The sequence below is a fragment of the Adiantum capillus-veneris genome, chromosome 14 (genome assembly GCF_014529385.1).
Source record: "Adiantum capillus-veneris isolate H3 chromosome 14, ASM1452938v2, whole genome shotgun sequence".
In the NCBI taxonomy this organism is placed as follows: Eukaryota; Viridiplantae; Streptophyta; class Polypodiopsida; order Polypodiales; family Pteridaceae; genus Adiantum; species Adiantum capillus-veneris.
The window spans coordinates 45,638,340-45,655,750 of NC_140944.1; the positions used below are offsets into that span (position 1 = coordinate 45,638,340).

The following is a 17,411-nucleotide window of genomic DNA, read 5'->3' on the forward strand; positions in this document are numbered from 1 at the left end:
CCAAAACTAGTCCCAAAAAGGTCAAAAAATGACCAAAGATGGTGTGAAAAGACTTTAAAAAGCCACATCACTCACGGTGACGTGAGTGTTCGAGTTGGGGAGTGTTTTTGAAGCCAAGTCTTGGCACTTTCACCCGCCACATCACTCACGGTGCTGTGAGTGTTCCAAATCAGGGTTCTTACAGGTGGTCTAGTGCAGTCTCATCACGTTTGCGTCCTGTTTTCAAGTGTGTGGAGGAGTGAATGAGAGATTTCTCTCTTCAGTTTTGCACTTGGGAGAGTCTATGGAAGTTCTAAGGTTTCCATTGATGTCTGTGTGTGAGGAATTGAGGGAAGAAGGTGCGTCTTTCTGCAAGACTATGGGACCCTGTATCGGTGCCATTAGGGTTGGTGCTACTTCAAAGAGTCGAACTAAGTGGAGTTTGGTGAAGGCTTTGCAATGGTTCGAGAGAGGACTTTTGTGGCTGTCTTTTTTCAGTTTTTGATGGTTTTTCTTGTATATTTTGGTCACCATCAAGTGTGATTTCAAGTGTTGATCAACTTGACTCACCTTATAGTGTTTGTGAGCAGGCAAGGGCTTGTAAGTCAAGGCGTTTGGAGTTTGAATTGAGTTTGTGGGTAGATTTTTCAGGGAGCTCTTGAGTGGTGGTGTATGTGGGTTGGAATTTGAGTCAATTCCTTAAGTGGTGTTGAGTTGTCTGGGTGTGTGAGTGTGGGCACGATGTCTTTTGCTCCATCATCCTTTGGCGATCCCGTTGGGGAGTGAAAATTGTCGGTTGTGCACCCAAAATTTGGATGTTGACCAGTGAAGTATCCACGTTTTGGATGTTGAATGGAATTTCAAGATGGTGGTGCCATTTCAACCATCTATTTTCATAGGTTGCGAGGATGCCGATGATAGGCTTGCATCATATGAGTTGGACTTAACATGTTTATGCCGTGCAGCTCTAAGTGAGGCGCAAAAGCTTGCAAGCATCAATCTAGTGGTCAGAGGTAATGCAAGAGAATGGTTTGAGGGATTGTCACAGGAAGACAAAGTAATTGGGACATGTTTAAGAGATGATTTTTGAAGCAGTTTAAGAAGGTGATTCCTCACAGGATGCATGGAAACAAATCACTAGTTTGTTTGTGCAAGAGCACGAGTCTATTGCAAAGTTTTGGTCAAGATTTGATGATGCTTGGAGAGTTTGCAAAGATGCTCTATTGCATGTGGAAGCCATGTATAAAGAGGAATTTTGTTGCGCATTTACAATAAGCCAAAGAACACAGGTATTCACAAGTTTGTTGCAACTGGTCCTTAAGTTGAAAGTGCAAGAGAAAGAGCCCAATTCCATGCATGAAGCATTGAAGATGGCACTACGAAAGGACAGAAAGTTGTGTGTTGCTAGAGGCATGAAGTGCCCTTTGTCTATACCTGGTATGGATAGTGTGGATGACCTTTATGCGCATAAAGACATGATTGTAGATGCTCATGATGGCAAGGATAACAGTTTGGAGACAGGTATGGATGCCCATATGCACAAAGTCGATGCAAATGAAGTATGTGAAGAAACTTTTGAGACCATACACATGCTTATGGTGCAAAATGGCAAGGACATAGTAGATGAATGCAAAAGTTTAAGCACTAGCATGGGAAGGGAAGATGATGAGAGTGAAATTGACAAGGATGAGGCATCCTATGATGGGGATACATCTGATTCTTGTGAGAGTTTGTGCGATGATGCATGCAATGATGATATAGATCCATTGAAGGATATCAAAGAGCACTGTATATTTTGGGAAGGAGCTTTGCAGCAACAGGTCATGGATGCTTGCGTTGATGATGAGATGATGGGCTATGGTCGTGGGGTTTCCACATTATCTGAGGATGACATAGAAGACAATGATGCTATGCTGTCTAATATGACCTTGGGTCCATCTGCTTTACCAGAGCTGGGGGTTGGGCAACCCTCTAGTGGTTGGGATGCAAAGGTATTAGGTCAGGAAGGTGATAGGGATAAGTTCTATCTGTGCAAGAATTTGATGCTAGTGCCATCTCCAAGGGATGTCCTTGATGGTACGTACCTTGTGAGTGCTCAATGTATATTTTGGGAAGGAGCTTTGGAGAAAGATGACATGGATGCTTGCGTTGATGATGAGATAATGGGCTATGGTCGTGGGGTTTCGACATTATCTGAGGATGACATAGAAGACAATGATGCTATGCTGTCTAATATGACCTTGGGTCCATCTGCTTTACCAGAGTTGGGGGTTGGGAAACCCTCTAGTGGTTGGGATGCAAAGCTATTAGGTCAGGAAGGTGATAGGGATAAGTTCTATGTGTGCAAGAATTTGATGCTAGTGCCATCTCCAAGGGATGTCCTTGATGGTACGTACCTTGTGAGTGCTCAATATAAAAAATTCTTGAGGATGTTCTAGATAGGGAAGCTAAAGTTATCTTTTGCCTACACAATGACTGGATGGATGCATTTCACATGCTTCAATGTATGGATGGGCCATATCTCTTTATCTATGAAGATCCCGATTGGAAATTGGCGAGTCTTGGGGCTAATTGGCATGATGAATACTTGGTTATAATGTGCTATCTGGCTTTGTATGCATGTTTTCAGCTTTTGAAGTGGAAAATGTCTTATGTGGAAGAAGAAGATGCTAGTGATAGTGTTTTTGAAGAGCGTTCTCAATTTTCGAATGGAGTTGTTAATGCGTGGAGTGATGGTCTCTTGGCCATAGGAAATGAAGAGTAACTAATGCGTCAGGAAGATAATGTGGGATTTATGGTTGTCAATCAAATGGGCTCTGTGGGTTCAGTTGGTTGGAATAAAGTATGGTACGACATGGCATGTGCCAACCTTGGAGAAGATTCTTATCATGCATGGGATCCAGGATGGGTGGTGGTATTTTGGTCAAAAAAGGGAGGTTTTTCTCTTTGATAGGGGTGGTCTCCTTGAGCATGTAGCTGGTTCTATGCGGATAAATAAGTTTCCCTATGATCCTGGAGAAATTTTGGGGTCACTTTTGCAATCTTATGTCACTATTTGATGCGAGTGTTGAGCATTTAAAATAAGCCACTTTCAGTACGTACAAAGTAGTGCGTATTTGCATGGTCATATGTACAAAACGATGTAAATACATGCATTTGGGAGCTTTGAAAAGTGGTTTCAAGTTTTTAAAATGATGCAATGTGTACACATTGTGAATAGTCAGGTTCGCAGACCGAAAGTCGGACACTCGTACATGCCTAGATAGGGTATCGAGGCCTTGGATATGGTTCTAGGTGGCTTTTTTTGGTTCTATGGAATGTGTTTGAGCTTTATAAAATGTAAATAATCCAAGTGGGAGGTATGGAAACCCTCGTCCCGCTCGAGAAGTTTGCAAAACACATGAAATTATTATCTATTTATGGTGCCTGATTTGCGGTGATGCATGCACCACCCTAGAAGTGGTCAAAAATGGAATGTGAGGATGTTGAAAAGTGTTTTGGGAATTAAGGATCAAGCATACAAAATTTGGTGAATTTTGGAGGAGTGTTCCAACTGGGGGAGTGATTTTGAAGCCAAGTCTTGGCACTTTCACCTCTCTGTGTGTGGAAAGAAGCAGGGTTCCTACGGGTGGTCTAGTGCAGTCCCATCGCGTTCGCGTCCTGTTTTCGAGTGTGTGGAGGAGTCAATGAGAGCTTTCTCTCTTCAAGTTTGCACTTGGGAGAGTCTATGGAAGTTTTGAGGTTTCCATGGATGTGAGTGTGTGAGGAATTGAGGGAAGAATGTGCGGCTTTCTACAAGACTATGTGACCGTGTATAGGTGCCATTAGGGTTGAGCTACTCCAAAGAGTCCAACAGAGTGGAGTTTGGTGAAGGCTTTGCAATGGTTCGAGAGAGGCCTTTTGTGGCTGTCTTTTTTCAGTTTTTGATGGTTTTTCTTGTATATTTTGGTCACCATCAAGTGTGATTTCAAGTGTTGACCGACTCAACTCACCTTGTAGTGTCTGCGGGCAAGCAAGGGCTTGTAAGTCGAGACGTTTGGAGTTTGAATCGAGCTTGTGGGTAGATTTTTTAGGGAGCTCTTGAAGGGTGGTGTGTGTGGGTTGAAATTTGTGTCAATTCCTTGTGTGGTGTCGACGTATCTAGGTGTGTGAGTGTGCGCACGGTGTCTTTTGCTCTATCAGCGTATGGGGGTTTCACTTTTGGCCTTCAAAGTGGCACCATTTGCGGGACTATGGGAGGCCGCTCTAAGAGATCATGAATTATGTTGGCTCTTTTGGAAGACTCCCCCCTTAGCATGTAGGCCCACCCCCTTGTGCTTCTCTCGTGTGTCTCCTTGTGTATCTAGTACGTGACTTGTCAATCCTCCGTGGCTTCTATAAAGCAAATTTTTTGGTTCTCCTCTAATATAGTTTAGCGCACTTATGGTTAAAAAAGAGAGAGTAAGAGCATCATCACAACTAGTGGTTGAGGTGGTACAAGTGTAAGAAAAATTTACCATCACGCAAGATTCTATTCAATGGTTAAAGGGGCTAGAGTATGTGCTATAGGTGCTGCAATTTTTTTGAAAATAGTGAGTACTTGGAGCGCCTAGAGCATTTCGCTTGCATAATCCTCACATCTCCGACTCAAAGACCTATTTAAGGTTGATGTGAGTGACTATAAGAAATCTTTTGTTGATGGGGGAGAAAGTTAGAGCTAGTTCACATGGAGCTCAGGTTGCACACTTATTTGCATCCAACACCCGACATCCTTTTTGTTCATGCAAGGACGAGCCAAAAGCTGCTAGTGTCGTGCATGACCTGAAAAAGGAGAATTATTTTTTGTTTTAATGGTTGAGCATATCAGAAAGTAACATTTCTACATGAAGTCCTTTGTCCTCTTTTACGGTTTCATGCTCGCTCCACCTCTTGAGCAAGAACCAGAACGAAAACTGGTTGCAACGAGTTGCGTTCAGAGCTTTTAGAAAACCTCTCACAGGAGCCAAAAATGTTTGCAGTTAACCAAACAACCATGTCTTATGCGCTCTATAGTGCCATGGGGGATTGCGTGAGAGCCCCTATAACAGTGGGGCTCTGAGTTGTAACCATGTAACTCAGTCAAGAGTCAAGGGCGTGTGGGGCATGCTAGACTAATTAAAGCGAAGATGCGCAAGAGATCAGGATAATCGAGGATGAGTCTCTCAAGGTCAAGCACGCGCTTGACCCACTGTTAGACGACTTACAAAAAATAAGGAGCTAGTGAGAGGGCAAGGCAAGGGATCATGGGGAAGAAAGAGGTTCTGCTGGGCTTGCATGAGAGTGCCGCCCACAATGGGCAGGTGCAGGCATGGGAGGCTGACCTCAAGGCCTTTGAGACGCTCAAGGCAGACTACGAAGATGAGCTTCGCAGAGTCCGCTCCGAGGCCTACCAAGTCGCCACTATGTACGCAGTGTTCCAAGGCGTCATCCTCACTGCCATCTCCCAGAGAACACTGCTAACCTGCTCACTCTCCTGGAGCCCCGCCTCCATCTCTATCTCCGCCTCCGTCGCCGCATTCCTAGTCATCGCCGACAAACTCAAGAGCATTGGCGAGGTGGAGGAGGACATTAGAACAACCGGCTTGAGCATGTCCGCCCTCCAGGGCTGCCTCGACAAGGTCGACGAGGAGGGCTGTGAGCTCGACCTTGACACTGTGCTTCCTGAGGTGGAGTACCAAAGGTTCGAGTGCGCTGGCTACCGCTTCATCCTCTCCCGCGACGGCCTGTGTGCTTTGCTTTTTCTCGCCATCTTTTCCTTCGTTGTCTCTTGCTTTTCCATCATCACCCTCTGCAAGCATTGCTCTCGCTGTGACTAAAAACGTACGCACCTCACGTACGCAGGGGGCTGGATCATTACAAGCATCAATACATGACTCCTGTATGCCTGTCACCATTCAACCATCGTGATCATCATCTTCATCATCCCCATTGTGAATAGTCCTCGCATTGTCATCCAAAGGTGAGACTTCAGCATTGCTGCAGCTCTCTTCCCACCTTCTCAAATGACATCCTTGCTCCCATTCTGCCTCTTCTGCTCCTATGTGTGCCCTTCATTGTGTGTGTGTGTGTGTGTGTGTGTGTGTGTGGAGAGAGAGAGAGAGAGAGAGAGAGAGAGAGAAATAAAGAGAGAGAGAACCGCCCAGCGGGTGTTAACTAAGCGTGAGGACTCACCTTGCGGCTTCCTCCCATAGCAACGGAACAATTGTGATGCTAAAACATTCGCACCTCTACAGGCACATTAACCATGCATCATGTAAAACACGTAAAATGATACGTGTGATTTTTTTGAAATACAACCTCCGCTTTTCAGTGCTTGCCACGTGGAGCATCCGTAAACGCTCTCCATAATATATACTATATACTAGTACAGCCGACGGGCTCTCTCTCTCTCTCTCTCTCTCTCTCTCTCTCTGCGTCACTGTGCTCCCGGAGCTGCAGGCCACACCCGCCGCTTGAAGGATGTTTTGACGTATGGCAGGGAGGTGGAACCGGAATTCCCTCCTCCATTATTGTTAGTATAGATATATACAATAGACTTGGTATCTTTGTTCCCATTGTGCAATTTGGGCCTTTGCCCTCCATATATTTTTCTGCAATTATCATCAAATTGGATACTATCTTTCTTCAAAAAATACTCTAATGGGCTTGATTTGCATTAATCACAGAATGTTACAAACAACCCTGGCATATCCTTTCCAGAGGGTTCCGATTCCTTCCACCAAGGAATTGTCTCTGGCACGTTTTCAAAACTAGATTTGTGTCCAGAAGCTCATACCTCGTCTAAAAGAGTATGAACTGCCAAATTGCTCTCAATATCATAGATCTTAATATAATTATGTAAGTAACTAGAAGATCCTCATTGTCGATCCGTCTAGATCCCATTGCAAGGTCATGTCTAAAGAAGGGAGTGTCCAAGTGAACACCCATCTGTAGACTGTTCCTGTGGATACTCTGATTTTTGGACATCCCCAGAATAGGTGCATGAGGGTCTCATTTGGGTGTCTGCATCTAACACAGGCGCCTTCGCCTAAGCCTCTCGCTTTAGCCTTATCTTTAGTTAGCATGAATCTCTATTTGCTTGTAGACCACTTTGAGGACCAAATCCAGTTGAGAACCCAAACCTTTGTATAGCAAAGCATTTCATAACTTGTTTTCTTCTTGGCCCTTGGGCAAACTAAAAAGCGGTTCTCCAACCCACTTCCAAGATTTCCAATAAGATGGTGTGGAGCACAGAGGAAGGGTTATGTTTGAGGATTTTTTGAGTAATCTTCCAATGCGGACCTCCTCTTAGAGTGAGAGATTACTATACAACTTTAGATGCTCCAGGTATACCCAATCCCCATCTTGCTAATCCCAAAACGAATCCAAGGTGTGAAAGGCCTTGTTGTTGAGATTCTTGGATATTTCAATCCAATGTTTACTAAGGCCCAAACCCTCCACTACGGGTTCACGAGGAGACTAATGTTTGGCCGTACATTTCTTGTATGTGCTCTTCCTTTCACATGATTGTAATTGTGGCTTTTCAGTAAACTTCCCCGCATAAATCCACCTAATTGTGCCCTTACAGAGATGGGGGGGAGAATCATGCTTTGTATATTGAGGTTGAACCATAAGCCTTGATCTCATGTAGGCCACCATAACCATTTCCCTTGCCATACAAGCCCAGCTCTCTTCCGAATTGGCTAGGGTGCAAAAACAAATTGCACATCGAGTGAGATCATGAATGATAGGGTCAAGAATTGCCAATCCTCCCTGAGCTTTTGGTTTAGCAACAACCTCCCATTTACCCCATTTCCATGGTCTTACTATTGCCAGTTTATTTCTCCACAAGAACTCTATTTCTCCACAAGAACTCCTTGATTGGCTTCAAGAAGGAATTCCATTTCTAGGATAGTTGGAAGAATGGTGACGTGAAGGTAATATAAGGGATCAAGAAGGTATAAGCTATTGTAGACATGTAGTGGAAAGGAGTTAGGATGACCTCCCAGTGCTTCATTTTCTTTTTAATTCTTTCTTGAACCCAATCAAAGGCTAGCTTGGGAGTAGTTCCTTCCTTGATAGGCACCCCCAAGTGTAAGAAGGTGCTACCTCTCATAAGAACCTCTCCAATATAGCTTGAAAAAATCAAAGTTATCATCTTCTCACAAGGAGATAAACCATAATTTTTCTATGTTACATTGAGACCGTGATTCTATAAAAAACACATGGACAATCTCCAAGACTTTTCTAACGTTATTCGCTTATACTTGGAGAAAAAGTAAATAATTATGTACAAAAATATTAATAATAAGTTGTTTATCATTTTGAATTTGAAGCCCTTTAATTTGTGGAGCCTCTAGCCTCTACTTGCTCCAACATAGCACTAAGGGACACCCTTGACGAATGGATGTTTGACATTAAAGCAGCCAAACTATTCTTGAATTGAAGAGCATTTTTTAGGAGCTTACTTCACCAAGAGTAATTACTGCTTGATTGATTTGAGGAGAAAACCTCAAGGTCTGCAACATTTCTTGCATAAATGACCAGGTTATTCTATCATATGCCTCATCTCAAGGTCAAGCTATAGTAAGATACATTCTTAGTTTTGGAACATGGAATAAATTCCGTATCTATCATGGCCGCTAGGATGTTATGATAAATTGATCTTCATTTAATAAATCCATGCTGGTGGGGAGAGACAGCATGTGCTACCATAGTGGTCATTCTTTCAACGATGAGTTTAGCTAGCACCTTGTACAGCAGTGCCATCATTGTGATTGGTCTCTGGTGTTTAAGATCAAGGCGTTCTAATTGCTTGGGAATGAGCTTAAGTATCCCTTTTGTCACACTTGATTTGAGTGTTCCTTTTATAAAAACGTTGTTGACCATATGCAAGAAAGATGGGGCCAAAACTTCCGAGAACTCTTGACAAAACTCAGTCGTGATCCCATCCCATCGTGGAGCCTTTTCTTTGCCCTTCACTATAAGTTTCATCCAAGGTAAAGGGCCTTTCCAAGTAGTTTGCTCGATCACAGTCTCCCAATGTCGGGGTGGTTGTAAAAATCTTAGCCCTGGCCTCTTTGATCGTGGGTACATGGGAGAGGGAGAGTCCTCCTTTCCACTAGTATGGCTAAGGTGTTCAAACATCACTTTGCCCATGTGATAAGGGATGTTAATCTGAACTTGTTGGCTATCAATCAAGGAAGATATGGTGGCTTGTCGTTTTGGTACCTTGATAGTTTTGAGTAGTGTGTTTTTTGGTTGGTCTCCTCACTCTTAATTCTCCTCTCCTTGGCTTGAAGCCTAAAGAGGTTAGTCTTTTCCATTTCCCTTTCATGCAAGATCTGCTTGATCTTCACCCATTCCTTGTGATCTTGGTCAAAGGCCTTGTCTTGCAATTTTTTTGGCCTAGATCCTCAAATATGGATTTGAAGACAAAAAATACTTGCTTGTTAGCCTTTTTCATAATCATTGATCCAACTCTCCTGATTGATTGCAGTTTGTATTTTTTTACTATGATTCTAACCTTTCCTTGATGATTTCCTAACTTATTTCTTTCGTAGCTCGAGATACCATAGCCTTAAAATGAGCATCTTTGGAAAGCTTTGGGTAGGTAATAAGTAGCTTCTTGGCACCTTGCAACAATGGATGTAGTTCTTTTGGAATAAATTCCAAGGTATTAAGAAGAGGAAAATAATATGAGATATTTTTATTCATGAAGGCTTGCATTAGCAGTGAAGAGGGCACCCAATCTCCGATGTGAGAGAAATAGATCATGTCAAGTCTGGAAGCAGACTGGGGGGATTGAAGATAGTGGTAAGTAGAACCCATGTCGTCCCTCCATGGGCTTGACTTCCAAGCATCAACCAGAGTCCATTTATCCTCAAGGGTAGCTCATCTATTACACTCTCCCACAACAAGAATGATTGAAGGGCCCTACCTATCTTGTATGGAACATACCATACTAATGTCTCCTACCATGCAGAATTACCCCTCTACTTGTAGTTGTGAGAAATCACTCCATAGTATCATCCTGCCTTTGGATTCATTAGGGGCATAAATGTTGACAATAATGAGGAAATTATTGTGTACCTTAATAGAGATTCCAAGAACACTTCTGGACAGGTGTTGGAAATCAACTTTTGGTGCCAAATTCCTATAGTATCTTGTCATTACTCCACTAAAGACACCTAGATATGTGCCGTAGAAGAAAATTAGTTCAACGAGCATTTAATTTCTCGGAATTGTGGCATCAAGGTGGTGTTTGTGGAGACACCAACAATTTATATTTTTTCTCCTTTTCATGCATTGCCGAAGCTTTCCTTGCTTCTCTCCCGTTCTTATTCCCTTCACATTCCCTGATAGCACTTGGATGGTGGAGTTCACGGGGAGAGATGGATGAACTCTTCAACATCCGATCTTCATAGCTCCAGTCCTAGAAGAAGCCAAAGGTTCTTATAATACTTTAAAGGGATTGTGTAGAGGGATGCTAATAGTCCCTGCTTTAAATGGAGTAGGGGGTGGAGAGGTGACTTTTTCTTTTAAGGAACTAGTGATTTCTAATGTTTTGGTTTCTCTTGCCACTGCCTTCACCCTCTTGACGCTCTCTTGGGGGGGGGGGGGGGGGGGGGGGGGGGGGGGGGGGGGGGGGGGGGGGGGGGGGGGGGGGGGGTCACTTAATAATTATGTGAGTATCATGTGAGTGGGGTTATTAAATTTTATTTTTCTCACAATTTCACATACAGAAGGGTATCATAAAATTGAAATTAGAAAAAAATTACAAATTGAAAAGAAAAAGGGTGTAGTTTATTTGTAAAAATTTCATAGAAAAGGGGTTTGAAAATAGTGCCTGAACGCATGCTATGTACACAATATATACATAGTGACCCCCCACCCCCCCCCCCCCCCCCCCCCCCCCCCCCCCCCCCCCCCCCCCCCCCCCCCCCCCCTCGTGGACGCTCTTCAGCTTTGGGACCTGCACAATTGTTGTTGTAGTTATCGTTCTAAGCTTAGGTGTAGACGAATGAAAGACAAAAGCATTCTCATTGTTTGGGAATTCAAGAGTTTGCGATGTGACTCTTTGCTTTTCTAGAGTCTTCATCTAGAATTGCATGTCCTCTTTGATACACATCAATGCCTCCTTTTCCTCCCCTACGCTTGTCTCTATGTTATCCTTCATCTGTTTCACACTCTCACCAATAGTTCCTTCCTTAGCATGGACTTGATTGACAAACCAATGGTGGAATCTTGATCTTTGGGATTAGTACTTACTTTAGTCTTCATGGGGCAGTCCTTGGCAAAATGCAAAAATTTATTACACTCAAAGCATGCCCAAAGTGTTAAGAACCCATCTTCAACATTGACTACCATGATCTTCGGTGGTTTCTTAGAGAAAATCTAGCCTATACAAACCCCGTTGGAGGTCTAACTAAGACTCCTCTTGTTAGGAACAAACAAAGGGGCACTTAGCTAGCTGGCGAGCATCATGAGGTTTTCACAGAGACAACAAACTAACCCCGCAAACTCGACTCAAATAGGATGTAACACTTGGAGAGACTTTGTCGAGTCAAAAACTAGCTCCCATGCTACCACACAAATATTTGTCCTCTTAAATATAAGGGGATGTTTATCGAGGATCTTTGAGACATCAGATTCCTTCTTGAATATTATCGAGCAGAAGTTATTAGCGAGGTAAGAAGTATTTTAAATCCCCCTCCCCCCCCCCATGCGGAAGAATTTATGGACCCTAGATCCATTGAATCTTCCACTAAATTCAAATACAAGTAGCCTACATGGCAAGTTGCTTCTTGATAAGTTCTCGCACAATAGCAACAGTGATAGCTTCCGCAACCTCCACCTATTGAGGAAGAGATTTCTTTAAAGCACTAGGCTTGATCTTCGAGTCCTTATTTTGACTTTCACACTAGGAAGGGAATGGGGTCTATGGGGGCTTCTTTATTTGCCATGGGGTTAAAACATGAGACTATGGAATGGGTAAATGGGTGGATGCCATGTGGACTGAAATGAGGGGTATGGAAGGGCCTAAAAGTGAATGGTCAAACTTGTATTTTCTTTAAGAATATAAAGAGAAAATATCTTATGGATTCAAAAAACTAAACTTTCTCTAAAAATTTGGGGTAAAAATCAATCCTTTCTCTCTCTAGTGTCTATCAATTACTCCTCCCCTCTCTCCTAAAAGGGGGTCCCTCCAAACTTGTATTAATCATTCAATTCCCTCCCTCTCTCTCTATTGTACCATCTCTCACTTCTCTTCACTCCACCTAGCCAATTGCATGTCTTTCTTCAATGAAATTGTTCCCTCCCAAAATTCTCTACAACAGAAGTTTGAATTCCCTCCTCAAGCTTGCTTCATTTACCTCCTACTAAAGCTCTCCATTTCTCTATGAATCTCACTAGACACCTCTACCTAATGATGAAGATTTGAATCATATCCTACTGGTAGATCTTCCCTTTCTCTTTCCTTAATAGGTTTCTTGCTCCTTTTCCATTAAGCTCTCTAGATTGAATCGACTTTCCTCTATAGATTCTTTACATCATCTTTCGCTTTTAGCCAACTTGCAGGTTGAAGAGAATAGCAGTGTAATGGAAATGGCCTATGAACTTTGAGAGTATCGCAATTAGGAAAATAGATGAAGCACTTTTGTGAGGTTACTTTGTGAGCATAACGGGTGAACTTAATTGATGGTAGCAACATAAACATGGTACTTGGTTAACTTGGCATGAACGATTCTTTTGCAAGAGAGCGAGAGTTTAGATAACATGAAAACAGTTGAGGACCGGACTCATACGGAGCCGGTCCCCCCTCCAATAGGGATTTGTATTATAGTTTCTCCCATCAAGAGAGACTTGGTACAACACAATCTTTGTGTTCCTTGTGACCTAGGCGATACAATGAATATGGAAAGCTTCATGCATCACAAGAATAATAAAAGCTTTGTAGAAGGCATTAACTATCCCAAGGCCTCCAACACCTTTGAAGGTGGAGAGAGCTAGCGGGGAATGAAGATAGGGAGAGGAGGAAGAAACATTCCACAGGAGAAAGAAATAGTTCCTCACTTATCATCACTCTTCTTGCTAGCATACATAATAGCATAGTAATGAAGATGGAGAAGATGGCAAGCTTAAGCATTGAAGCATGGCTCTTGGTTGTATTTGCATTCCATAGCCAATAGTGTTGGTGTAGGCTCTTAATTCTCACAATCTTGGAGAAGGAGATGGAGTTCCTAAAATTTCACCAAGTGAGAATGATCCACAAAATGAGTATGTGTGTGTGTGGTGTATACCCCCCAGCACCCCCCCGGGCACACCCCTTGCTTGCTTGGGGCGAGTCTAGCCTTTCCACATGCTTCAATTGTTAACTGAGTCAACATTAGTTAACAAAATCTGCTAAAGAACGAAGACGTACAAATGCACATCGAGGATGAATACAAAGAATCAATAAAGATTAGAGTTACACATTTTCCACATTTTCCCAAAATGGTCACATATTGTAAATTCCCCAGTTATTTCAAGCCATTGTAATATTTTAATGTGTTACGGACTCAATGAGAGTTCTAAGCTGTAAAGAATAGGTAAGTTATTATGCCTAAGTTGCAGTACAGTAAGTGGTGGAGCCCTAAAGACCTTGGGCGCCCAGACATTGCACATTTTTACCCTAGGTATATAAAGCAGTGTGTAAAATAAATTAGGGTTCTCAAGCTCATTTGTTGAGAGCACTCTTTGTTGAGCGCTCTTGAGGTGTGTGGTTATGGAGTCCTTGAGCTTCTCCTTGCTCATGAGACTTGATTAACACTAATCAATGATTCATTCTCTCTCACTATGCCTCTCTCTTACTTCTTATGATTGCCTATGATACTTAGATTAACTACATCTTAAATAATTAGTGGTTAATCCCTCTCTAATCTTGTGTGATTGCCCTCCTGTGCTTGTGTGTGCATGTAGGTTTGATTGGAGTGTGGTGCTCGATAGATCTATGTGTGTGCGCGTGAGATTAGTGTGTTGCATGATAAGATTAGTGTTGTGTGCATCTTGTAATCATAGTGTGTGTGATTGGGTTGATTGGAGGTGAAGAGAAGTGGATATGGAGATTTTCCTTCAGTGCGGCTTAGCTCCTCCATAGGCCAAGAATCTCACCTCGTATAGTTAACCATTTGTGTTGCCACTATTAGCTCACTAACCGTGGGAGTGTTTCCATGCCCTAGCCCGGTAGCTCATCCCTCCGGATTGATAATTTTGTTGGTCATTACAGCTATTGCAACGCTGGGACCCCCAACATTTGGTGCCGTTTCTAGGGACGATGGCCTACGCTAGTGTAATTGTGGCATAAACGAATGTGTTCCCTCACTAATTTCACTTGTGTGTTTATGTTTTTGTGGATTTTGAATGTGTGTGCATGAAGCATTGTGTTCATAATTCCCTAATGTGTGACCATATCTTGCCAATTGTGTGTTTACACACTGTAATTTTTCACTAACCCCTTGCTAATTTGATTAATTTTTGCTAACTTACTAATGTGCTATGAAGGATTGGAACATTCAACCATTCAATTGATCTTCAATGGAAAGGTAATTAAGGTGGTATTCTCAACCTCCCTAGAATCTAAGGATGTGTAGAATTGTGTAGAAATCCCACCATGATGCAATGTAATGTTGATGGGATGTAATGCTATGCTATGTTGATGCAATGCAATGTTGATGTTATGGATTGAAAATTTTACGATTATTCATTTTCACGCCATCGTAATGCCGAAATTTTTATGAATTGGTGGCACATGAATTTGACAAGTTTCAATTGCTAATTGGTGAATATGTGTTGCTAATTGGATGCCTAATTGAGCTAATTGCATGCTTGGTGGTCAAATACAAGTGTGTGTGTACTAAAATTAAGTGTGTGTGCATCTATGGAGTCCTTGAGCTTCTCATTTCTCATGAGACTTGATTAATACTAATCAATGATTCATTTTCTTTCACTATGCCTCTCTCATGCTTCTTATGATTTACTATGATGCTTAGATTAACTAGATCTTAACTAATTAGTGGTTAATACCTCTCTAATCTTGTGTGATTGCCCTCTTTTTCTTGTGTGTGCATGTAGGTTTGATTGGAGTGTGGTGCTCGATAGATCTATGTGTGTGTGCTTGTGATTAGTGTGTTGCATGATAGGACTAGAGTTGTGTGTGCTCGCAATCGTTAGTGTGTATGATTGGGTTGATAACAGGTGAATATAAGTGGATATGGAGATTGCCATTCATTGTGGCTTAGCTCCTCCATAGGCCGAAAAGCTCACCTCGTAGAGTTAACCATTTGTGTTGCCACCATTAGCTCACTAACCGTGTGAGTGTTTCCATGCCCTAACCGGGTAGCTCATCCCTTTGTATTGACAATTTTGTTGGTCATTGGAGCTATTGCATTGATGGAACCCACAACACCAAGCTCATTGGACCCCTCTCCCCATAGCCAATCACATGTAGCATGCATTCAAGTACATGGGTAGTCTTTGGACAAGTGTCCTACTTATCCCTTAGAGAGAGAGAGAGCTTGAAAATACCTAGATATTTGTTGGTTGGAACTATAAGCTCATTAGGAGATTTCGGAGGTCTTTTGGAGGGCCTTTTGGAAGAGAGAGGAAAATAAGATCCTCCAATGAGAGAAGAGCCTATGTTACGTAGAAAAATAGATTGATATTAACAAAAATATAAAAGGTGTCCCTCTCCTCATTTAATAATCTAGTGGTCCTTGAAGACGATCATTCTCTTTCATTTAATGCGAGCACCTTTTTCAGAAGGTAGATGCAGTGCATTTGATACGGCTTAAGTCATCACTAGAACTCAAAAACTTACAAAACTATCAAGTGGTGGAAGATTTTGAAACTTTTAATACTCTCAATGCGTCCGGAACGACCAAATATCTTAGAAATGAATGTCGAATTGCCTCGCTCCGACATCCAAAGAGGCAAAGAATGTCAAAAACCCCTAAAACAACATTTTACTAGTGGCGCGTGAGGGGGCATTCCAAAATTTTGGAATGCCTCCTCGCGCGCCGTTAGTAAAAAGCCCCTTTTTTCCTCTTTTAGGGAGCTTTTTGAGAGGAAAATGTCAAAAAACCTCTAAAAAGGGGTTTTCTTGAAAGATAATTGTCCAAAAATCACTAAAAGAAGCTTTGTACTAACGACGCGCAGAGGGGCATTCTAGAATTTTAGAATGCCTCTCGCGCGCCTTAAGTAAAAAGCCCATTTTTTGGGTTTTTTTGACATTTTTTGCCTCTCCGGATGTCGGAATGAGACAAGTAGACATTCGTTTTTAGGGTATTTTGGCGTTCCGGACGCATTGGTGGTGTCAAAAGCCTCAAAATATATCACTATTTGACAGTTTATGACATAAGCTGCATTGAATGCGCCGCACCTGCCTCCTTAAAAAGACGCTCGCATTAAATAAAAGATTGACCGTTTTCAAGGACGATTGGGAATATAAATCTACTTTTTAGAATGTCTGGTTGTCTTTTTGGACGTACTCACAAGGTGCAAGTGCATTTGAAAAAAAGTTTCTAGAAAGAGAAATACAATTTCTTACAAGGCCCTCCAAATGACCTCCGAAATTTTCTAATGCATTAGACCCTTGTTTAGCCCAACCAATAGCTTTTAAGCACACCATATGGCTAACAATAGGGAGAGTGTGACATGTGTCCCATGTGCCCCTTGAGAAAAGGGGTGCCCTTTGGGTGAGTGGGAAGTTAAGTCAAAGATTCCCCTAGCTTTGGGACTTCCCCCTTTCTTTGTAGGGTCTCTTTTTTACTCAAGCACCTTACCCCCATGCATGGGAAGCTTCTCAAGAACCTTCTTCATCAAGTATGGCAAGCATCTCAAGTACCTTAGTCATCAAGCATGGCAATCACCTCAAGCACCTTAGCCATCAAGCACGACAAGCACCTTAGTCATCAAGCATGACAAGCACCTCAAGCTTAGGTTGGATTCCCACCTCAAGCTTAGCCCTGGCTTCTCTAAGGTCAAAGGACTTTTAACACTAACCATTGGAGGTCTTTAATGAATCTAACCCCAAGGTATTTAAAGCTCCATTAGTTAACCTTGCTCTTGTGACAGACCATCTCTCATTTGCACGCCTTTACATTTGGCCCCGTGTTGAGATAGATCTGTAAGCACATGTCTATAGTCTAATCCTTGTTCCAATTTATTATCCCACATTAAATGATCAGTTTAATATGAAAAAATCATTTGGGTTGGCTAGATATTAGATTTTATGACATTAACTCTCTCTTGAAATCATAGTCATCCTCGACTATGAGGTAAAAGAGATAAAGCCATAGTCATTAGTCAATTTGTCTAAGCGAGTAGAGGATCCCTTTTTACCATACGACATCATTCCAAGATGGATGACTAATCAATTTGGTGCTTGGGAGACA

The 17,411-nt window shown here is 42.3% G+C and overlaps 1 protein-coding gene across 1 annotated transcript; it reads left to right on the plus strand.

Moving 5' to 3' along the window:
- Positions 1-5,225: 5,225 nt before the first annotated feature.
- On the plus strand, positions 5,226-6,017 carry LOC147442309 (uncharacterized). The gene has a single exon (XM_086529633.1). It carries the CDS (start codon positions 5,241-5,243, stop codon positions 5,811-5,813), a length of 573 nt encoding a protein of 190 aa, XP_086385759.1. The 5' UTR covers positions 5,226-5,240; the 3' UTR covers positions 5,814-6,017.
- The last annotated feature ends 11,394 nt before the right edge of the window (positions 6,018-17,411 follow it).

Excerpts from the sequence above, each read along its gene's own strand:
- LOC147442309 (XM_086529633.1), top strand. The coding sequence starts at position 5,241 with ATGGGGAAGAAAGAGGTTCTGCTGGGCTTGCATGAGAGTGCCGCCCAC.